General features: G+C 33.6%; 1 protein-coding gene across 2 annotated transcripts in view; it reads right to left on the reverse strand.

Annotated features, from left to right (window-relative positions):
* Nucleotides 1–228: 228 nt before the first annotated feature.
* NIPA1 (NIPA magnesium transporter 1) overlaps nucleotides 229–17,764 on the reverse strand; it is a 60,734-nt gene continuing 43,198 nt past the window's right edge. For both annotated transcript variants that reach the window (XM_074213714.1, XM_074213713.1), the window contains 2 exons: nucleotides 12,424–12,584; nucleotides 229–6,582 (listed from right to left, as the gene is read on the reverse strand). In XM_074213714.1, the coding sequence (XP_074069815.1) occupies nucleotides 6,071–6,582; nucleotides 12,424–12,584 (673 nt within the window). In that variant the 3' untranslated portion in view covers nucleotides 229–6,070. The remainder of the gene's footprint in view (nucleotides 6,583–12,423; nucleotides 12,585–17,764) is intronic.

Below are 17,764 nucleotides of genomic sequence, written 5' to 3' on the forward strand. Positions count from 1 at the left end.
AGTATTGTCTTTGGTACTAGATTGGAGTTGTCATTATATAGTCCTGAAACCAAACTTTAGTGGTTCAGTCATCTCCTGTATATTTCAATCAGAAACTTCCACATAACTTGAAAAACCAGAATACTGATCTTTACAATTAGAATGTCAAGCAAATAATTAAGGTAATTTAAAACTTGTACCCATAAAAATAGTAAGAGTAAGCAAAAACCAACAATGGAATGTGTCAGCTAGAAATAAGTTATTTTATTTTAAAACACATTACAGGATAATAAATATGTTATTGGAAAACATAGTAAATAGCCTTTTATAATTTACATAAGGCAACTACAACATGCCAAGACTATTTTTAAAAAGTAAAAGTTAAGCAAGAATTCTTAGTCATTAACAAATGTATATACAGTATTTGGAGGCTAATAAAATAGGTCTTTTTGATCTCCCTCAATGCAACCACACTAAAATAATATTTAAATAACCAAATGCAATTATGCCTTTTTTATATTCTAGACTACAACCCCCCATTCATGTTTTACATTCCAATTTTCAGGAATACAGCATTTTAATTTTAAAAAAAATACTCAGAAGTTACCATACAAATAGCATTTCCCCCCCACAAAGTGCAAACCATCTACTTGAAAAAAACATGAGATCTGTAATTTCTGAGTTACAAAATACAATAATCTCTGCTTTTCATTATGGTATTTTGGCACTAATAATTTAGGAACTTCTGACACTATAGTGAAGGCAAAATACATCAGAAATGTGTGGGAGCAGTGAACACCATGCTCCAGGTTATCAAAGAGTTAATTATAAAGATTGAACTCCTTGAAGGACATTAATCATAATTAATTACAAATTTGTTCTAACAGGAAATTTCAACATTTTTTAACAGGCTATAAATTCTCTAAAGAACATAAATCTAGGTAGATTTCAAAAGCCTATAAAGATCTCTGCTTAACTTAGAGCAGTGGTTCTTCATGCAAACAAAATCAGACTTCTCAGTGACATGTTTTTTCTTCTTTACCTTGAGATTCTTAACAGGATAATATAAAACCCTTCCTTTTTTTGAAAAAAAGAAAAAATTAAATCTTCCTATTTTTATATAAACTTAATTCAGTAATTTTTTTCCTTTCTCAGTGCTCAAAATTACTCTATTACAAATCAACTATTTTAGGAGACACTTTGTCAAGTTACAGTTTGATTTTGTCTTTTAATATAGTGTTTTTATCCTATAGTTATCAAAATACTCCAAAATGTGAATCAAGCCTCAAAACAAATTAAGTGAAAAATTATCCCCATTTTATGGGATACCTGAGGCACAGAGGTTTGTTAACTTTTGTAGGGCTGCACAAGTTATTGGCATGAAATAGAATAAATGAACAAATAAGTCCTTACTCTCAGTTCTCTGTTCTAAACCCTCAGTCATACTACTCCTCATACCAGTAACAACAATTAAAGGATCCATATTCTATGGAAGATCTATTATCTGCTGTAGAAATTTTTATTGTTAGATGGAAATATAAGTTTTTCACAAGTAATTCAATTTGTTTAAAATATGGGTTTGTGTTGCTTTTAGCAATATTCCAGGGGTTTATATGAAAAAAATAACTCCTGAAATATTATTACTCTGATTCTTATTCCTATTCATATTAGTCTTTATCTTTTCATATACACAATGGAAGAATCATAATCTAGTTGTAGTTTTAAAGCTCAGCTAAACTAAAGAATACATATTAAAGACTAATTCACAGTAAAAGCAACATAATATACATCTAAGGAATATAAAACAGGTCGAGGTATATTATACCATCAACTCTCTTAGCATGAGACAATGTTCCATTTACAAATACTGAATCTTTTTTTCTTTTGGATTCAGAGCTGATACAACTCTTGCCCTTAAATATGAATATAAATAAACTCTAAAACAATCAAAGATTACTTTTCCAAAGGGAGAGAGACTAAATGTTAGGAGTCAATAATATACTTTTACTCCCTGAGATGGCAGGACATGAATAGTAGATCAAAATCTGCTTGGTGAGTAAATTACTTTCTGAGTGTCAGGTACTTTGGGAAGTGCAGTCCTTCCTTTCAGGATAGCAAGCCACTATAATTAAAGCCTTTTAAGCCTAAATCAGGATAACAGAGGCATCAAAAAGTCTGGATCTCTAAAGAAATACACTTCCTTCTTTCTCTGCTTTTCTGAAAATCATTTTAAATACTGAGAAAGGAAGTCATCAAAACATATTTATGCTTGGTGAGCAGGTCCCCTTCTTTGGAAAACAATATGACTATTTTCATAACCTAGAGTTTGACCTTATTAAATGATAATAAAGTTGCCTTGGGACTAGTATATCTCAAAAGTACTTAACTAATATTCAGAAAGTAATTTATCCATCTGGCATGACCTATTCATTATTTATTAAGTGTTTACCTGTTGTAGGATAAAGAATATGAAAAATGACAGCACATTTTAATAGTGACATCTTATACCAGAAAACAGATATAGGATCACAGAATGCAAAGAACACAGGTTAAAGAAAAGAATAAGACTTCTTGGATGAAAAAAGGGAAGTGAGTCACAAGTACACAGAAGAAAAGATAGGCTTAATAAATGGGATCTACAAGAATATTGCTTATTGCTGAACCCATAACAAAACATATATTTCATTATCATTCTACTCTGAAAAGGCTGTGGTTACAGTGCAAGTGATGAACAAGGCCACTAGAAAATCATGGATTCCTTCCCGAAGGCTCTAGATTTTGTCATTCCCATTGTTGTCTAGATGAATATCTGGCAGTTAGCAGGCTGCCTTTTCTCTATAAAAAGGGAATACTGTTTTTGGTGTGGCCTATCAGCTTGGGGTCTGAAGAAGGATTCTTAGAAAATCAGGCTTTAAAAAAAAAGGTCAAAATCAAAAAAATTAAGGGAACAAGGCACCATCCAGGCAGGAGGACAAGTGTCCCTTTAAATGTATGTCAATATGAAATCTAAACATTCTAATAGAATTATAATTTCAAACAAGACCTTTGAAGATACTCAGGTTAAAGAAGTCCTTGTGAGGGCACACTTGTAATTTTGTGGTTTTCATTTTTATAAAAGGAAGAACAAAAGATAAAGCATATAGTGCTACAACTTATTCCACTTATTGCTAGTGTCTTCTCTTTAATATTATCTCCAATTTATGCCGTCTATATCTTATTTGTAAATAGTTGTTTCTGCCCTCAGTCCATAGGAGAGTGACTGGCACATAGTAGGAGCTTAATAAATGCTTGTTGAATTTATTTGACTTTGAAGCAACATTTTAAAAAAATTATAATTTTTTTCCCAAATGATAATAAAAGAGAAGAAAATGGAATGATGGCATTTCTGTTTGCTTCTGGAAAGTTTTGATTCTGAGAAGTGTCCTATTTTCTTCTATCTATTCCACAAGTTTTAATTAAACTGAAATTTTATCTATTTCCCCATTCAATTTCTGAATTAATTTAAAATTAACAATCTATATAGAAGGCTGCTTGAAATATATTTGTTTTGTGCTACATTTCAAGCTCACCTGATTTTTTTAAACTTGATAATATTTCTAAAGGACTAATCACATTAACTTTGTATAATTCAGTCAAGTGGGAGTAGGTCTGTGCTGATAAGAATCTTTTAGTGTAAACTAGAATTTAAACCCTCTCTGGATCAGGGGTATTCTGGGGAATGTGGGGAGTCTGCTTAGCATTAGTCTAGTACCTAAATATAGATAACTGGGGGAAAATTCTAATATGCTATTTTTATTTTGACTTCAGTCTTGCAGAAAATCTCACAAAATGATATTCAAACTGTCATTTCTGAATAGCCATGATATTTATATTTCTTGAGTAAAATATGATACTGAACAATAAATTTTAAAAGCTTCTTCATTCCTCAGATACCAGGTTAGACAAAGAGCAAAGGATTTCTATACCACACATGAAAAGCTCCCTAACTTATGGTTGAAGAATATAATAGGAAAATATTCTGTGCCTCACAGAAGTGAAGATATTGCCAATATGATCTGTTCTGAAAATTGAACAATGAAATCATTGATTAGGGGCTTGCATTGCTAAATATTTTGTGCTAAATCACTACCCCCTTCCTAAAGTTAAATAAAATATCCCTTAATAGAAATTAAGCATTTATGGTAGATTTATTAACAATAACAAAATAAGGTTTATAATTTTCTAAGAGAACCTTAACAATATTTCTGTCCTTATTCACAAATTACTTCCATAAAATGTAGCTCCTATTTTCTTTTTTCTTTTTATTAAATAGTAGTCTAATTTTGTCTGCATCAACTTCTCTACAATTTCATAACCCTATTAATTAAAGATTTTCAGTTGAAATTTTTGAGTTTCTTTATATTCTTTATCATTTACAAGTAACTGTGACTCTTTCTAGGAACTGCTAATTTTGCCTTAGTAAGAATTCCTGCAGTAAGAAGTTAATGACTACTTTTCTTTATCCTAACTCTATTTATCATATTTTGTTTGTTTTGTTAAAAAGTGACATTTTTCTGGGTTTATATCACTTAATGTTTTGGTCTTATTTCATTTAGCATTCCTAAGTACAGATTAGTAATCATGATCAATATATTAATTTGCAAAGTCAAACAAATGACACATTAGATGAGTAAGAATGTTCTACTATATTGGACAACAAACCCACTCAACTGGGTCATCAGTTCTTGCTATGAACTCTTTAGGAAATTTATGTGGCAAATACTCTTTTATAAACCAGCTTCCTTCCCACTTTATAGATTTTGTTTACTTTTTGCTTTTCTCCTAGAGTTCTTTGTTTCAAGGATCTCTGCAAAGATTTGCAGTTATCTCTCTTTTCTGAAAGCATTAGAAATCAGCAAATGAGGAGTTATTTCTGAAAAGCCACTCAGTCACACATTTTTTCCTGAAAGAAATCATTAACTTATAGAATCAAAGGACTTGAGGCTGGAATTTGGATCTGATATCCATTACAAAAGCTGAACTGCAAAAGGTGATGTCCAGTTTTCTTAGTCTGATGATAGCTACATACTAAAGAAATACTAAAGAAATAGCTTTGAAGTAGTCTTAGCCTTAACTACCTTCCCAGAAACATTTTGCTTTTTTCTGGATGATTTATGCATTTACAATTTGAGAACATCCAAAGAAACTATATTACTTTAATTTATGTAATAGATTATTTTTTTAAAAAGTTATTTTTTCATTAGCTTGGTCAAATTAAGGGGCATTTTTAAAGGCAAAGGCACTGAAATATTTAAATTCTTGTCATCTATTGCAAACAAACTAGTACATCATTTCTTTATTTCTCTTCTTTGCCTCTTCTCTCCCCTATGTTTGCCATTAACTGATCTTAGAGACCTACGTTTTTAAAATAAAAATTTAAATTAATTTTTAGTGGTTATCATTTATTTGAATAAATACCTGAATTTTATATCAGAGACACATACATAATCCATAAAGACAATATGGAAGTGGTCACTAAACTGCTGAATTTCAAGTGTATAGTTCAATTAATATTTTATATCTTTTTCCAATGTAAATATCTAATAAATGAGAACATTCAGCATCGTAGGAAGAAAAGGGAGCACCATCTCTTTTTTTTCTTTTTAAATTGGCTTTAAAACTATTTTTTAAAAGGAAATTACATTCTTGAAAGCTTCCTGGTTAATGATAATGAGAAACAGAAGACTGATCAACAAAAAAGGGTGATGCCTAAACTGCCATTTCACAATGCTGAATGAGGAAGCTCAGACATTTGGGGAGGGGTTTAATTTTCAAGGGAGGCAGTGCATCAGTCTCTATGCTATTTCAACACTTGGCCCTTCTACTGAGGATAGCCACTGTAATGCTGATGAATGCCATATGTAGTGGTGATTTTAGGGATATGGACATTTGTTCACTAGGAATTTGACAGAGGCCACCTACTAATTCTACGAAAACTCAAACATCTGACATATTTTACATATTTGGGTCTCTGCAAACCTATGTCAAATTCAGACCAGTAACCATATCCCGCTACTGGTTCCCTGAGCCACCCAATATCCATAAATATATTTTAATCCGTTTTCATGTTAGGTTTATTCATCTCCCCAAGGTTGAAATTGAACTCTTTGAAGACTTGTATAAGGACAATGCCAATGGAAACAGTAGTGAATCCACATGCCATTCCCAAGAAATCTACTAGTCCTACATTACTCCATTCTCGAAAAAGAATTGCTGAGGCCAACAAGACCAAAGTGGTGAATACAACATAATAGATGGCACCAAATACAGATGAATCAAAGCACTCAAGTGCCTTATTAATATATCTAAATTGAATGATGATACTGCAGCCAAGTACAGCTAAAAGGACTAGACAAAGATATAGGGCTCTTTGACTTGATGGATTATTATGAAAGATATCTTGAGCAGCTAGCCCGATTCCTTTAGTGCTTGGTACAGTGAAACTCCCCAACAATGAGCAAATACTGATGTACACCATAATATTGGTAGGTCCATGGGCTGGTGCTATCCAAAAGATGAGAAGCAGCAGCATGAGGAGCACTATGCACAGGTAGCCAACAAACACTGAAAAAAAAATAGCATGTTGTTAATTTAAGGGGGGAAAATAATATGTTAATGAATCACGTGGTACATTTTAAACCGATAAAAACAAGCATAACTACTCTTAATCTATTCTTATTAGATTGTAGTATGCATAATCCAAACTTTTTAAAATTAAATTTCCCTCTTTCTGTTTACATTCTGTTCCCATATCTATGATACCATCAGTATTTCCTCTACCATCATACCCTTGCCTTCTCTTTCCATAAATTTTTCTTGTTTTCTCAAAAAACCTTCAATGAGGAACTACCTGAATTCTAGAGCCAACTCTCTTCCCCCCCCCATCTCTTTCTTAATATATTTCCCTATGATATATGGATGTCTCACTTAGGCTGACCATCTGTTATCTCTTAGTCTCAATATTTGACTGATTCCTTATTTTAATTATGCATATCCTCTGTAATTATCTTTTGTACTGCTCATGCATGATCTGTGTTTGATACTATGCTACAGCATGATACCCTCTAGATTTCTGTCTATTGACCTTGGAGTTGTCATGTAACCTTTAATATAATGGAATTCAGTAATTCATAATCATTTGTCAGTAATATACTAGGATTAGAGTCTTTTAACACCAAAGCAAGGCAATCTGAGATCACTGAAAGCACTGTGCAATTTCCCAAATGATCTCTAGACCACACTTCTTAAATCTTGGCTTCCCTCATTAGTCATCTGCACAGAGGCATCTGGTGTTGTGATAAATCCAGAGTTAGGAAGAGCTGAATTCAAATGTAGCTTCAGACACTTACTAGCTGTGGGATCCAGGACAAGTCACTTAACTTCTGTTTGCCTCTGTTTTATCAACTATTAAAATGGAGATGATAACAGCATCTATCTCATCTAGGCATGGTGTGAGGATCAAATGAAATATTTGTAAAACAAAAAAGCAAAACCCATAACATTGTGTCTAACACAGAGAAGCTGTATTCCCCTTCCCTTTCAATTTCTATCTATGGCATATATTGATAGATGCCCTAATTTAGTAGACCACCCATTTAGCTACATATCAATAAGGATAATATAGTTTTAAAAATTCCAAAATAGAAAGTTAAAATCTTTTTCTTATTTATTATTATGGATCACTGAGCAAACTGTATAGTATAGAGGTCAATATAAGCTAATGCAATGCTATATGTGAACAGAAATAATTGGAGAATTTCTCTATTAACAACTTAACCTTTTGTGTGCATGTAATGAAAGACAAGTTTCTTGATACCAGTGAATATCTATACTGAATACATCATTCTGTTTCAACCCTGAAATAACACACTGAGGGAAATAAGATATTTTACTTACCTTCTTAGTCAGTTGGTGTGATTCTATAAATGCAGTCTATAAATATATTCCTATTCCCCCCTTCTTTTTATCAAAAATATCTTTGATGAAATTACGGTTTATTTTATAGATAGGGGAAAAGTTCTCTAAACACAGGCTTATGTCTACTCAGTCACTTTAAAAAAAAAGTACTACCTGGGATATTTTCTATCATCTTGTAAGCTTTAGCTTTGAGTTCAAGAAAATCTAACTCCGAATACCTGTAACATTGCACAGGTTCCAGCAGAAATTTCTTCTATTAAGTGCTTGATCAAGTTCAACTGCTTTTATTTTCCCTATGATATTGCATCTGTTACAAGAGGCGATGGCAACCAAAGATGATGATCCATATTGTGGCCAATGAGAATAAAACCGGGAGAGGAAGAAGACCTGTAAGTTCAATGGTATAGGGAATTTCCAAATGAGGAAACTCTTTATTCAAGCAAGTCGACACATTCTCTGTAATTTGATACAGAGCTTAAATCACTGAGAGGTGAAGTGACTTATCCAGGGTTACACAGTTGATTAATTGTGTCCAAGGGTCTACCTGATTCTTAGGTCACTATTCTATTCATTCTGCTACAGTATTTCTTGCCACTGACAATGGAGCACTGTAAAATAAGATCATTACAAAATAATATTGATCTATTGTCTAGTTTTATCGTCTTTTCTAGTTACAGATAATTTTAGGATAGTCTGAGTTCTTTAAATATTCCAGTGGCTACAACCTCTACAGTTATTTGGGGGGTTATTAAAAAATCTCTTAGAGCTTCAAATTTCCTGGCAAGGGAATTACCTAAGGCTGAGATGAACCTACTAGGGCTAAAGCTAAGATCACTTCCTAAATCTGGGACAAAATGGACTGTTTTTTAGAATGAAGATGAGATAACAAATGCTAAGGAGTGAATTAAAAATGAGTCTTGCCAAGTAGATTCTTAAATACTAAAAGTCAATGCAATATGATAAATATTGAGAGACCAGAAGAAAAAGGAAAAGATGAAAAGTAGAATTAGAATTTGGATTTCTACAAGAAGCTGACTCAAAAACCAAAACTGATGGCAATATTCCTTATATGCACTTAAAGAAGCATTATGTCCAAAAAGTCAGGGAAAACCATAGAAAATCTCCTATAGAATCATCTAAAGGAAAAAAATGCTCTAAATTTTTATTGATCAGAGAAATACACATTAAAACAACTCTGAGATACCACCTCATACTTAATCAGATTGGCTATTATGACAAAAAGGGGAAATGATCAGTATTGGAGAGTATGTGGGAAAATCAGGATGTTGAGGCATTGTTGGTGGATTTGTGAACTGATCCAACCATGCATTTGGGAACTATATGTGTGTGTGTGTGTGTGTGTGTGTGTGTGTGTGTGTGTGTGTGTACATATATGTGTATATATAAAACTCTCTCTTTCCATATATATGTATGTATATATACATGTATTTGTATGTATGCATGTATGTATGTATGTATAGGTATATAAAAGTGCATACCCTTTTGATCCAACTACTAGGTGTATATCTCAAAGACACAAAAAATGCAAAAGGATCTATTTGTACAAAAATATTTTAAAGCAGCTCTTTTTGTGGTATCTAAGAATTGAAAATCAAAGAGATATCTATTAACTGGGGAATGGTTAAATAAGCTATGGTAGATGACTGTAATGGAATATAATTATACTCTAAGAAATGACAAGTAAGATGATTTCAGAAAAATCTGAAAAGATTTACATGAACTGATATAAACTGAAGTGAACAGAACCAGGAAAACATTGTACATGGCAATATGATTCGATGAATTGTAAATAACAACTATTCTCAGCAATGAAACGATCTATGATAATGATGAAGCAAACCCTTCATCTCCAAAGAAAGAACTGATATTGATTGAATTCAGACTGAAGCATACTATTTTTTTACTTTTATTTCTTTTTATTTTGTTTGAGTCTTCTTTACGAAATGACTAATATGGAAATGTCTAACATAATTGCACATGTATAACCTACATCTGATTGCTTACCACCTGGGAAAGAAATAGTAGTGAGAGAAAAAGAATTTGAGACTTAGACTCAAAACATAACACTGTTAAAAAATTGGGAAAAAAATAAAATATGATAAAATTCAAAAAAGAATAACATAATGAATAAAATGCAGGACTGCCTACTGGCCAAAATGTAGGAACCATATGAAGGCAATTATGAAATACCCTTTATACAAATATAACCTAAATGACAGTAGAAATTTTTTGCCTCAGCTCTTTATTTTAACTCTGTGTGCATCTTTTGTGTTTAAAATGTGCTTTTTTTGGTAAATAAAGCATGTAAAACATGCTTTGCAATCTATTCTGCTTTCCTCTTCTGCTTTATGAGTAGGTTCTTCCTATTCACATTCACATTATGATTATTGATTGTACATTTCACTCTATCTTATTCTTTTAAACTTTTTTCCTTTCCTTGCTTCCTACCTCCTCTTTTCAACAATGAAGATAGTGGAGAAGGAGGCATGTAATAAGCACAAGCACTTATGTAAGTAGCTTCCACTCTCCTTTCTTCACTTGGTCTTAATCACATGTTCTTATCTTTTTTTTTAACCCCTCATTTACCATCAATTGTTAGAGTTTGTTTTGTTTATGATTAATCCTTTCCTGTTCCTCTCCTCTTTCCCATCCTTCCTGTTTCCCTGTTGAATGAAATGTATTTTATTTCTACACCTAATTCTCTGGGTGATTGTAGTCTATGCTCCTTTGATCAATTCAGATGATTCAAGCAATAACTGTTTCTCTCAGTGCTCCCTGTTTGTAAACACTTCTACTTGTGTGCCCACATCATGTGAGATAATTTTTACCCTAGTGTATTTCTTTTCCCTCCTCTACTTTTAAGATAATAAAAAACATAACAAAAACACCCATAGGTCCTCAGCTTTATTTCTTTCCCTCTATAACTTTTATGGGTGAAGAAGTTCAGAAGGGACATATATATATATATATACATATATATATATATATATATTTATATCTCACCTCCCTCATTAGGACATAAGCATTTCACTGTTTAGTTCCTTCCAATTACTTGCTTGAATGTAATTTTTTATGTTTCTCATGTCTCCTATGCTTGCCTTTCAGTTTTTACTAAGCTCTGGTCTTTGCATCAGGAAAGTTTAGAAATTCTGTTTCTTATTAAAGGATAAATAGTTTTTCTTTGCAAAGGCCTATCCTTTTGATTTATAAAATATTGCATTTCTCACTCTCTGTTCCTTTAATGGTTGTCTTGATTATGGTTTTTGGTACTTGAATTCTCTCTTTCTGGTAATTTACAGTATTCCTTACATCTTTCATTCATACGAGTTTTCATTTGGGAGTTTCAAGAGATATCTGGTGGATTCTTTTTATTTTCATTTTGCCTTCTGTTGCTAAGAGATTTGGGTAGTTTCTTTCATGATTTCTCGAAATATGATGATTAGGCCCTTTCTTTGGTCATAGCTTTCAAGAAATCTAATGATTGTTTTAGGGTCCCTTCCAACTCTGAAGTTGACAGTTTGAAGTCCTTAATAAGCTAAAATGACAATTAAGTAAAAAAGCTTCATTGGTAAGGATATTTTTGCTACTTTCAATGATCAGAGAAGGGATTTAAAGGTCTGTTCATAAAGGACAGCTAAAATAGCCTTCCCAAAGTCTTTTCTACCACTATTTGTTTTCCTGTCTATTATGGGAAAAAACACAATAGAATTTGGTTTCATCTATTTTCATGGACTTTCAGAATTATCTTTTTTGTCAGAATCTTTCTTTTCCCTCAGTTATTTATTCCATCTTGCCTTTATTAGAAGGAAATAAACAGCAGGCAAGTTTGTAATCATACTAAGGAACTAGCTGTATGAAAATTAAAGAAACATAAAAAGTAGAGTTATTGGGACATCATATGCTAATTTCACTCTGAGGCATTCTTAAAAATCTCAGGTGTAATTGTGATTACTTCAGTTATATCTGCCTTGATTAGCATTTATTCTCTTTGACACAATTGGGCCTGGTAGCATAAAAGGCATCCATGGTTTTGGAGTATAGGTACATTATGGCATGATATCTGAAACTGCTCACTTGAAAATATGGGGAAAAAATTCTAGAAAAGATCAACTTAGAAGGAAAATCACATTAAAAAATAAAGTCTGCTTGAGGGATGCACAGTGACAAAAGTACTATCCCATATTTGATTCCAATTACTGTTTTGTATTACAAATTTCATTCAGTCTTAAAGTGTTTTTTTCCCCTGCACTGGTCCTATAATAAGTTTAGGCAAGCCAAAGAACAGATGATCAGTCTTCAAAATATAGATTAATAAGAAAATCACACTATATATGTGAATATTATGGAATTAGAGGACTAAACACATTGAAATTTCTTCTAGAGAATATCACATTAGGAAAATTTTTCAGTAAAGTTTAAAATTCCTCACGTTCCCCTAGGCAATGTTTAAACAAGGAAATGAGTTACCTGGATTTGTAAGTTTCTCTTCAAGCTCAGCCTGAGTTGTTACGCTCTCAGATTTCGGGGAATGAATGATAAGAACAACAGAACCAGCACAACTTAGCAAACATCCCAACTTGCCCAAGATGTTCAGTTTTTCTTTCAGAAGGTAAGAAGCTAAAATAGACCTTCCATAACAAAAAGAAAATGACAATTTTAAAATTAAACTATTTGATATAACAGTAATGAATATTACTTCAGGTCCTATTTTGTATGATACAGAAGAACTCAAATTTTTCTGTAGTATTTCTTAATTAGGTTTAAGGGATTGGGCCTGGATAAAGGTATGGGCCTGGATATGTGATTTCATTGATATAGAAAATAGGTTGATGACAAACTTCCTCTACTAATGTGGTTCAACACTTTCTCTGCAACTTGAACCCTTAAAAAGTTGTCAAGAGTCCTGAAAAGTTAAAAACTTATCTAAGGTCACAATGCCAGTATATGTAAGAGGTAGGACTTGAACCCAGGTTTTCTTGGCTTTGAGGCTAAGTTTTTACTCACTCTGCTACATTGTGCCTCTTAAAAGAATTAAAAGTAAGAAAAAGCAAGTTTCAGAGGAATGGCAAAACAAATTTAGGTATGCTAACACAAACAAAATTTTGTATTTATAGTATAGAGTGGTGATGATGGGGCTTGACCTGATCATTTGTGTTCTACACCATTTTTCTCTGGTCTACATGATAGTCTACAGGTTAAGTTAAGGAGTATATGACAAGGCTAGTAAGAGTTTTTGATCTTAAAGGAAGTACAAAGTTTATACTTTGATGCCACTTTAAGGGGCATGAAGAAACTCCATCAATTTGGTGGAATTATAGGAAAGTATGAGGCAGTTAGATGGTGCAGAGGATAGAGTACTGAAACTGATGGAAGGAAGATTCATCTTCCTGAGTTCAAATCTGGTCTCCAATGCTTACTGTGTGACCCTGGCAAGTCATTTAGCTTGTTTTCCTCAGTTTCCTCCTCTGTAAAATGATCAGAGAAGGACATGGCAAACCAATCCAATATTTTTGCTAAGATAACCTTAAATGAGGTCACAAAGAGTTAAAAATGAGGAGACAAAAATTAAATTATATATTTTGGGGTAACTAAGTAATTCAGCAGAAACTACTAATCTTTCTGAATTCAAATCCAGTCCCAGACACTTATTAGTTGTGTGGCCCTGGACAAATCACTTAATTCTTTTTGCATCAGTTTCCCCATCTTATGTAAAATGATTTAGAGAAAGAAATAGCAAACTAATCCAGTATCTTTGCCAAGAAAACCTCAAATGGGATCCTGAAAAGTCAGACACATTTAATTGAATGCAGTCTGTATGAAAGACCATTCATTTTCCGGTGGTCTTTATTTGGCTCCTCCCTCCTCAATACATATAGGTTGCATCCCCAAGGGGATGACTATCCTAGGTTCAAACTATTTTGTAGGTTTAAATTCATAAAAGTAAAGCTTATGAGTTTCCCTTAATCATTTTATCCTCAATAGTCATTTAGTTAACACAATTACCTCAAAGCAAAGGTATAACATGAAAAGTAGTAACAAAACATTGTCCCCACAAAGCTAGATCACAATGTCCCACAAATACAACCAATATGAGTGTGAAGAATGAGCATACATGTAGAATACCCTAGGAGAGAAACATATACTTATCGAATACATGGCCAAGTCAACTTATGTCTTTAATGTTGAAAGACCCAGATGTCTTTTCTTTGCTCCTGGTGTCCTCATGCTATCCTACACTGGTCTAACATTTTTACTGAGCAATTGTTCAACTGGGCTCCCTGGGCCTGTTCTCCTCCATAGTTCTACTAGAATCTGCATTTAGAATCCTTGGGTCTTCTCTCAATGTCTTCTATTGGGTGAATAACCCTACTGAATGATGCCATTGCTGGATAGGTAAGAGGCAGGGAGGGGAGGAAGGAAAAAAGGAAAAGAAAATCTCTTCTCTATCACTAAACTCCAGAAGAAGGACAAAAGAGAAAGTCTAGGAAAGAAATGAGTTTCTCTTACACAAGTAAATTTCTCTCCTCTTCAAAGGATGACTGAATCCTTAGAGAACATGTCGTCTACAGAATGAGTTTTTTTAGCTCATAGAAAGGATGATTCTTTAAAGGGTGTCAAAGATATGACTGATGCTTTAGCTGGATAGTTAGCCACCTTGTAATTATAGCAAATTGGCATGGCCAATATGGCAGAGTGGAGGTAGGAATTCTCACAAGCTCTCTCCCAGACCACTCCAAATACCTTTAAATAATGATTGTAAACAAATTCTAGAGTAGTGGAACCCACAGAAATACTGAGTGAAATAATTTCTCAGCCCAAGACAACTTGAAAGATCTGCAGGAAACATCAGGGTTAGAAAGAGCTTCAACACAGCCCCAGCTGCACTGGAGGGAAATGGATCCAGCCATCTAGGCTTGGGTCACTGCAGGGTGCCTGGGCCCATGCAAGCTGTTTCCAGACTTCTCTGCCCAAAGATTGCCAAGGACAACTTGGAAGCTCAACAGGAAAACTCTGCCACACAGGCCAAAGCACAAACTCAACCTGGGAACCAATACACTTTGGAAGCCACCAGATCCAGCAGCTGCTTCCAGAGTGCTCAGCCCACAGATGGTAAAGGGATCAGGGAAGACTGCAGAGATTTCTCTGCTATCCAACTCTGAGGCAGGATTCTATGCCTTTGAGGGTGCTCAGATCCAGGTTGTAGTCTGGGGCTTCAGTCTCAGGAAAAAGAGCTTTACTGCTATTAGTGGAGCAGGGACCCTCCTCACAGTTCTAGGGTAGAGGGGAGTGCTTGGGATCATGAACAGTTCAGAGCACAGGTCAGGAGAGCAGTCAACCTTTCATAAGAACTTGAAAGAATTGACATCCCTGGGAGGGGGTTCCTAAAGACATCTGCAAAAATCCTCAAAAGCTTGGGATAGTGTGTTCTCTACCCTGGAAGCAGAGTCCTACCTTAACAAAGACTTAAAATCAAGTCCTAGGTTAGGCAAATGAGCAAACAACAGAAGGAAAAAAAAATGATCATAGACAATTACTTGGGCCCTATGGAGGGTCAAAATATACACAGTAGAAAACAAAGTCAAAGCTTCTGTATCCAAAGCCTCCAAGAAAAATATGAATTGGTCTCAGGCTTTGGAAGAGTTCAAAAAAGATTTTGAAAATCAAGTTAGGGAGGTAGAGGAAAAATTGGGAAGAGAAAAGACAGCAATACAGGAAAATAATGAAAACCAAGTCAGCAGCTTGGTGAAGGAGATACCAAAAAATACTGAAAAAAAAATCTCAAAAATCAATTTAAGTCAAATGGAAAAAAACAGTCCAAAATGCCAATGAGGAGAAGAATGCCTTAAAAAGCAGAACTGACTAGGTGGAAAAGGAGATTAAAAAAGCTCTCTCTGAAGAAAATAGTTCCTTCAAATATGGAAATAAAGCTGAGAACTTTGTGAGAAATCAAGAAATAATAAAACAAAACCAAAAGAGTGAAAAACCTAGGAGAAAATGTGAAATAGCTCATTGGAAAAATGTTTTCCAGAAGAGATAATTTAAAAATTATTGTGCTAGCTGAGAGTCATGACCAGGAAAAGACCCTAGACTTCATTTTTCAAGAAATAATGCAGCAAAATTTCCCTGATATCCCAGAAACAGAGTGTAAAATAGAAATTTCAGGAATCAATCACCTCCTAAAAGAGATTCCAAAATAAAAACTTCCAGGAATATTATAGCCAAATTTCAGAACTCCCAAGTCAAGGGGAAAATATTATAAGCAGCCAGAAAGAAACAATTCAAATATTGTGGAGCTACAGTTAAGATAACACAAGATTTTTCAGCTTCTACATTAAGAACTCATGAAGTTTGGAATATGACATTTTGCAAAGTAAAAGAGTTTGGATTACAAATGAGAATAAACCACTCAGGAAAACTGAACATAATTTTGAAAGGGAAAAGAAATAGGGGGACTTTCAAACTTTTCTGTTGAAATGACTAGAGCTGAACAGAAAGTTTAATCTTCAAGTTCAGGACTTAGGTGAAGCATAGAGAGGGTTGATGGGAAGGGAAAATTATGACGTATTTAATGATGTTGAACTGCATGTAATCCTGCATTGGAAGATAATACTGTTAACTCATATGAACCATCTCATTTTTTAGGGCAGTTAGAAGAAGCATATATAGATAAGGCATGTGAGGGAGATGAATATGAAGGTATAATATATATTATGGTGACAGCACAGCATAATATATTATAAAGATACAGTTAAAGGGCAAGAAAGGAATGGACTGGGAGAAAGGCAAAGGAACGATTGAATGGGCTAAGATATTTTACATAAAAAACGGCAAGAAAAAGCTTCTGCAATGGAATGGAAGGGGAGTGAGTGAGCATTCACTCTCATTGGAAGTGGCTCAGAGAAAGACTAATATACACACTCAATTGGGTATAGAAATCTACCTTACCCTAGAGAAAAATAGAGGAAAGGGAAGAGAAAAAGGGGATGGGGTATAGTAGAATCCTCCCTCCCCCAAATTATAATAAAGCAAACATTTAAATAATTAATAGATTGTCATTTTACCATTTAATTCTCTTTTTTCCTGCTAGCTTAGGAGTTGCCATAGTTAGTAGAGGGGCAGCTAAGAGGCACAGCAGATAAAGTGTTGGGCCCAACATCAGAAAGACTCATCTTCCTGAGTTCAAATCTGAATTCAACTTCTTGTAAATCACTTTACCCTGTTTTCCTCAGTTTCCCCATCTGTAAAATAAGTTCAAGAAGGAAACTGCAAACCACTCTAATATCTTTGCCAAGAAAATTCCAAAAGGGGTCAGGAAGAATAAAACATAACTGAAACAAATCAACAACAACCACAAAACAAAGTTGCCAGAGTAAAAATAGAAGACATTTTTATCAGGATAGGAAAATTAATATTTGTGTTAAGCCATCATAGGTTTATAAAAAAAATACTACCCACATTCCTAAAAGTTATAATGACTCTATAATATAATGAATGTAATCTTCTTGTCAATTTTATTCTTAATTTCTCTATGATAAGACTAACAGCAAGGGGTTAATTGTAGTAATATGTCCTAGTAGAACCTTTGTCCTGAAATAATTTTATAGATCACTAGAAGCTAATATGCTTCTTAAAGATACTTTGAAACCCACTAATAAGTTTCTCATTATATTGTCTGGCTATGATGTACTTAGTACTTTGCTAATAACAGCCCTTACATTTATATAGCACTTTTACACTGCAAAGGCTTTACTCACAACAATATTGTAAAATAGGTAAATTAAGCATTGTAGAGGACACAGATCTCTGA

This window comes from Macrotis lagotis, chromosome 1, assembly GCF_037893015.1.
Source record: "Macrotis lagotis isolate mMagLag1 chromosome 1, bilby.v1.9.chrom.fasta, whole genome shotgun sequence".
In the NCBI taxonomy this organism is placed as follows: domain Eukaryota; kingdom Metazoa; phylum Chordata; class Mammalia; order Peramelemorphia; family Peramelidae; genus Macrotis; species Macrotis lagotis.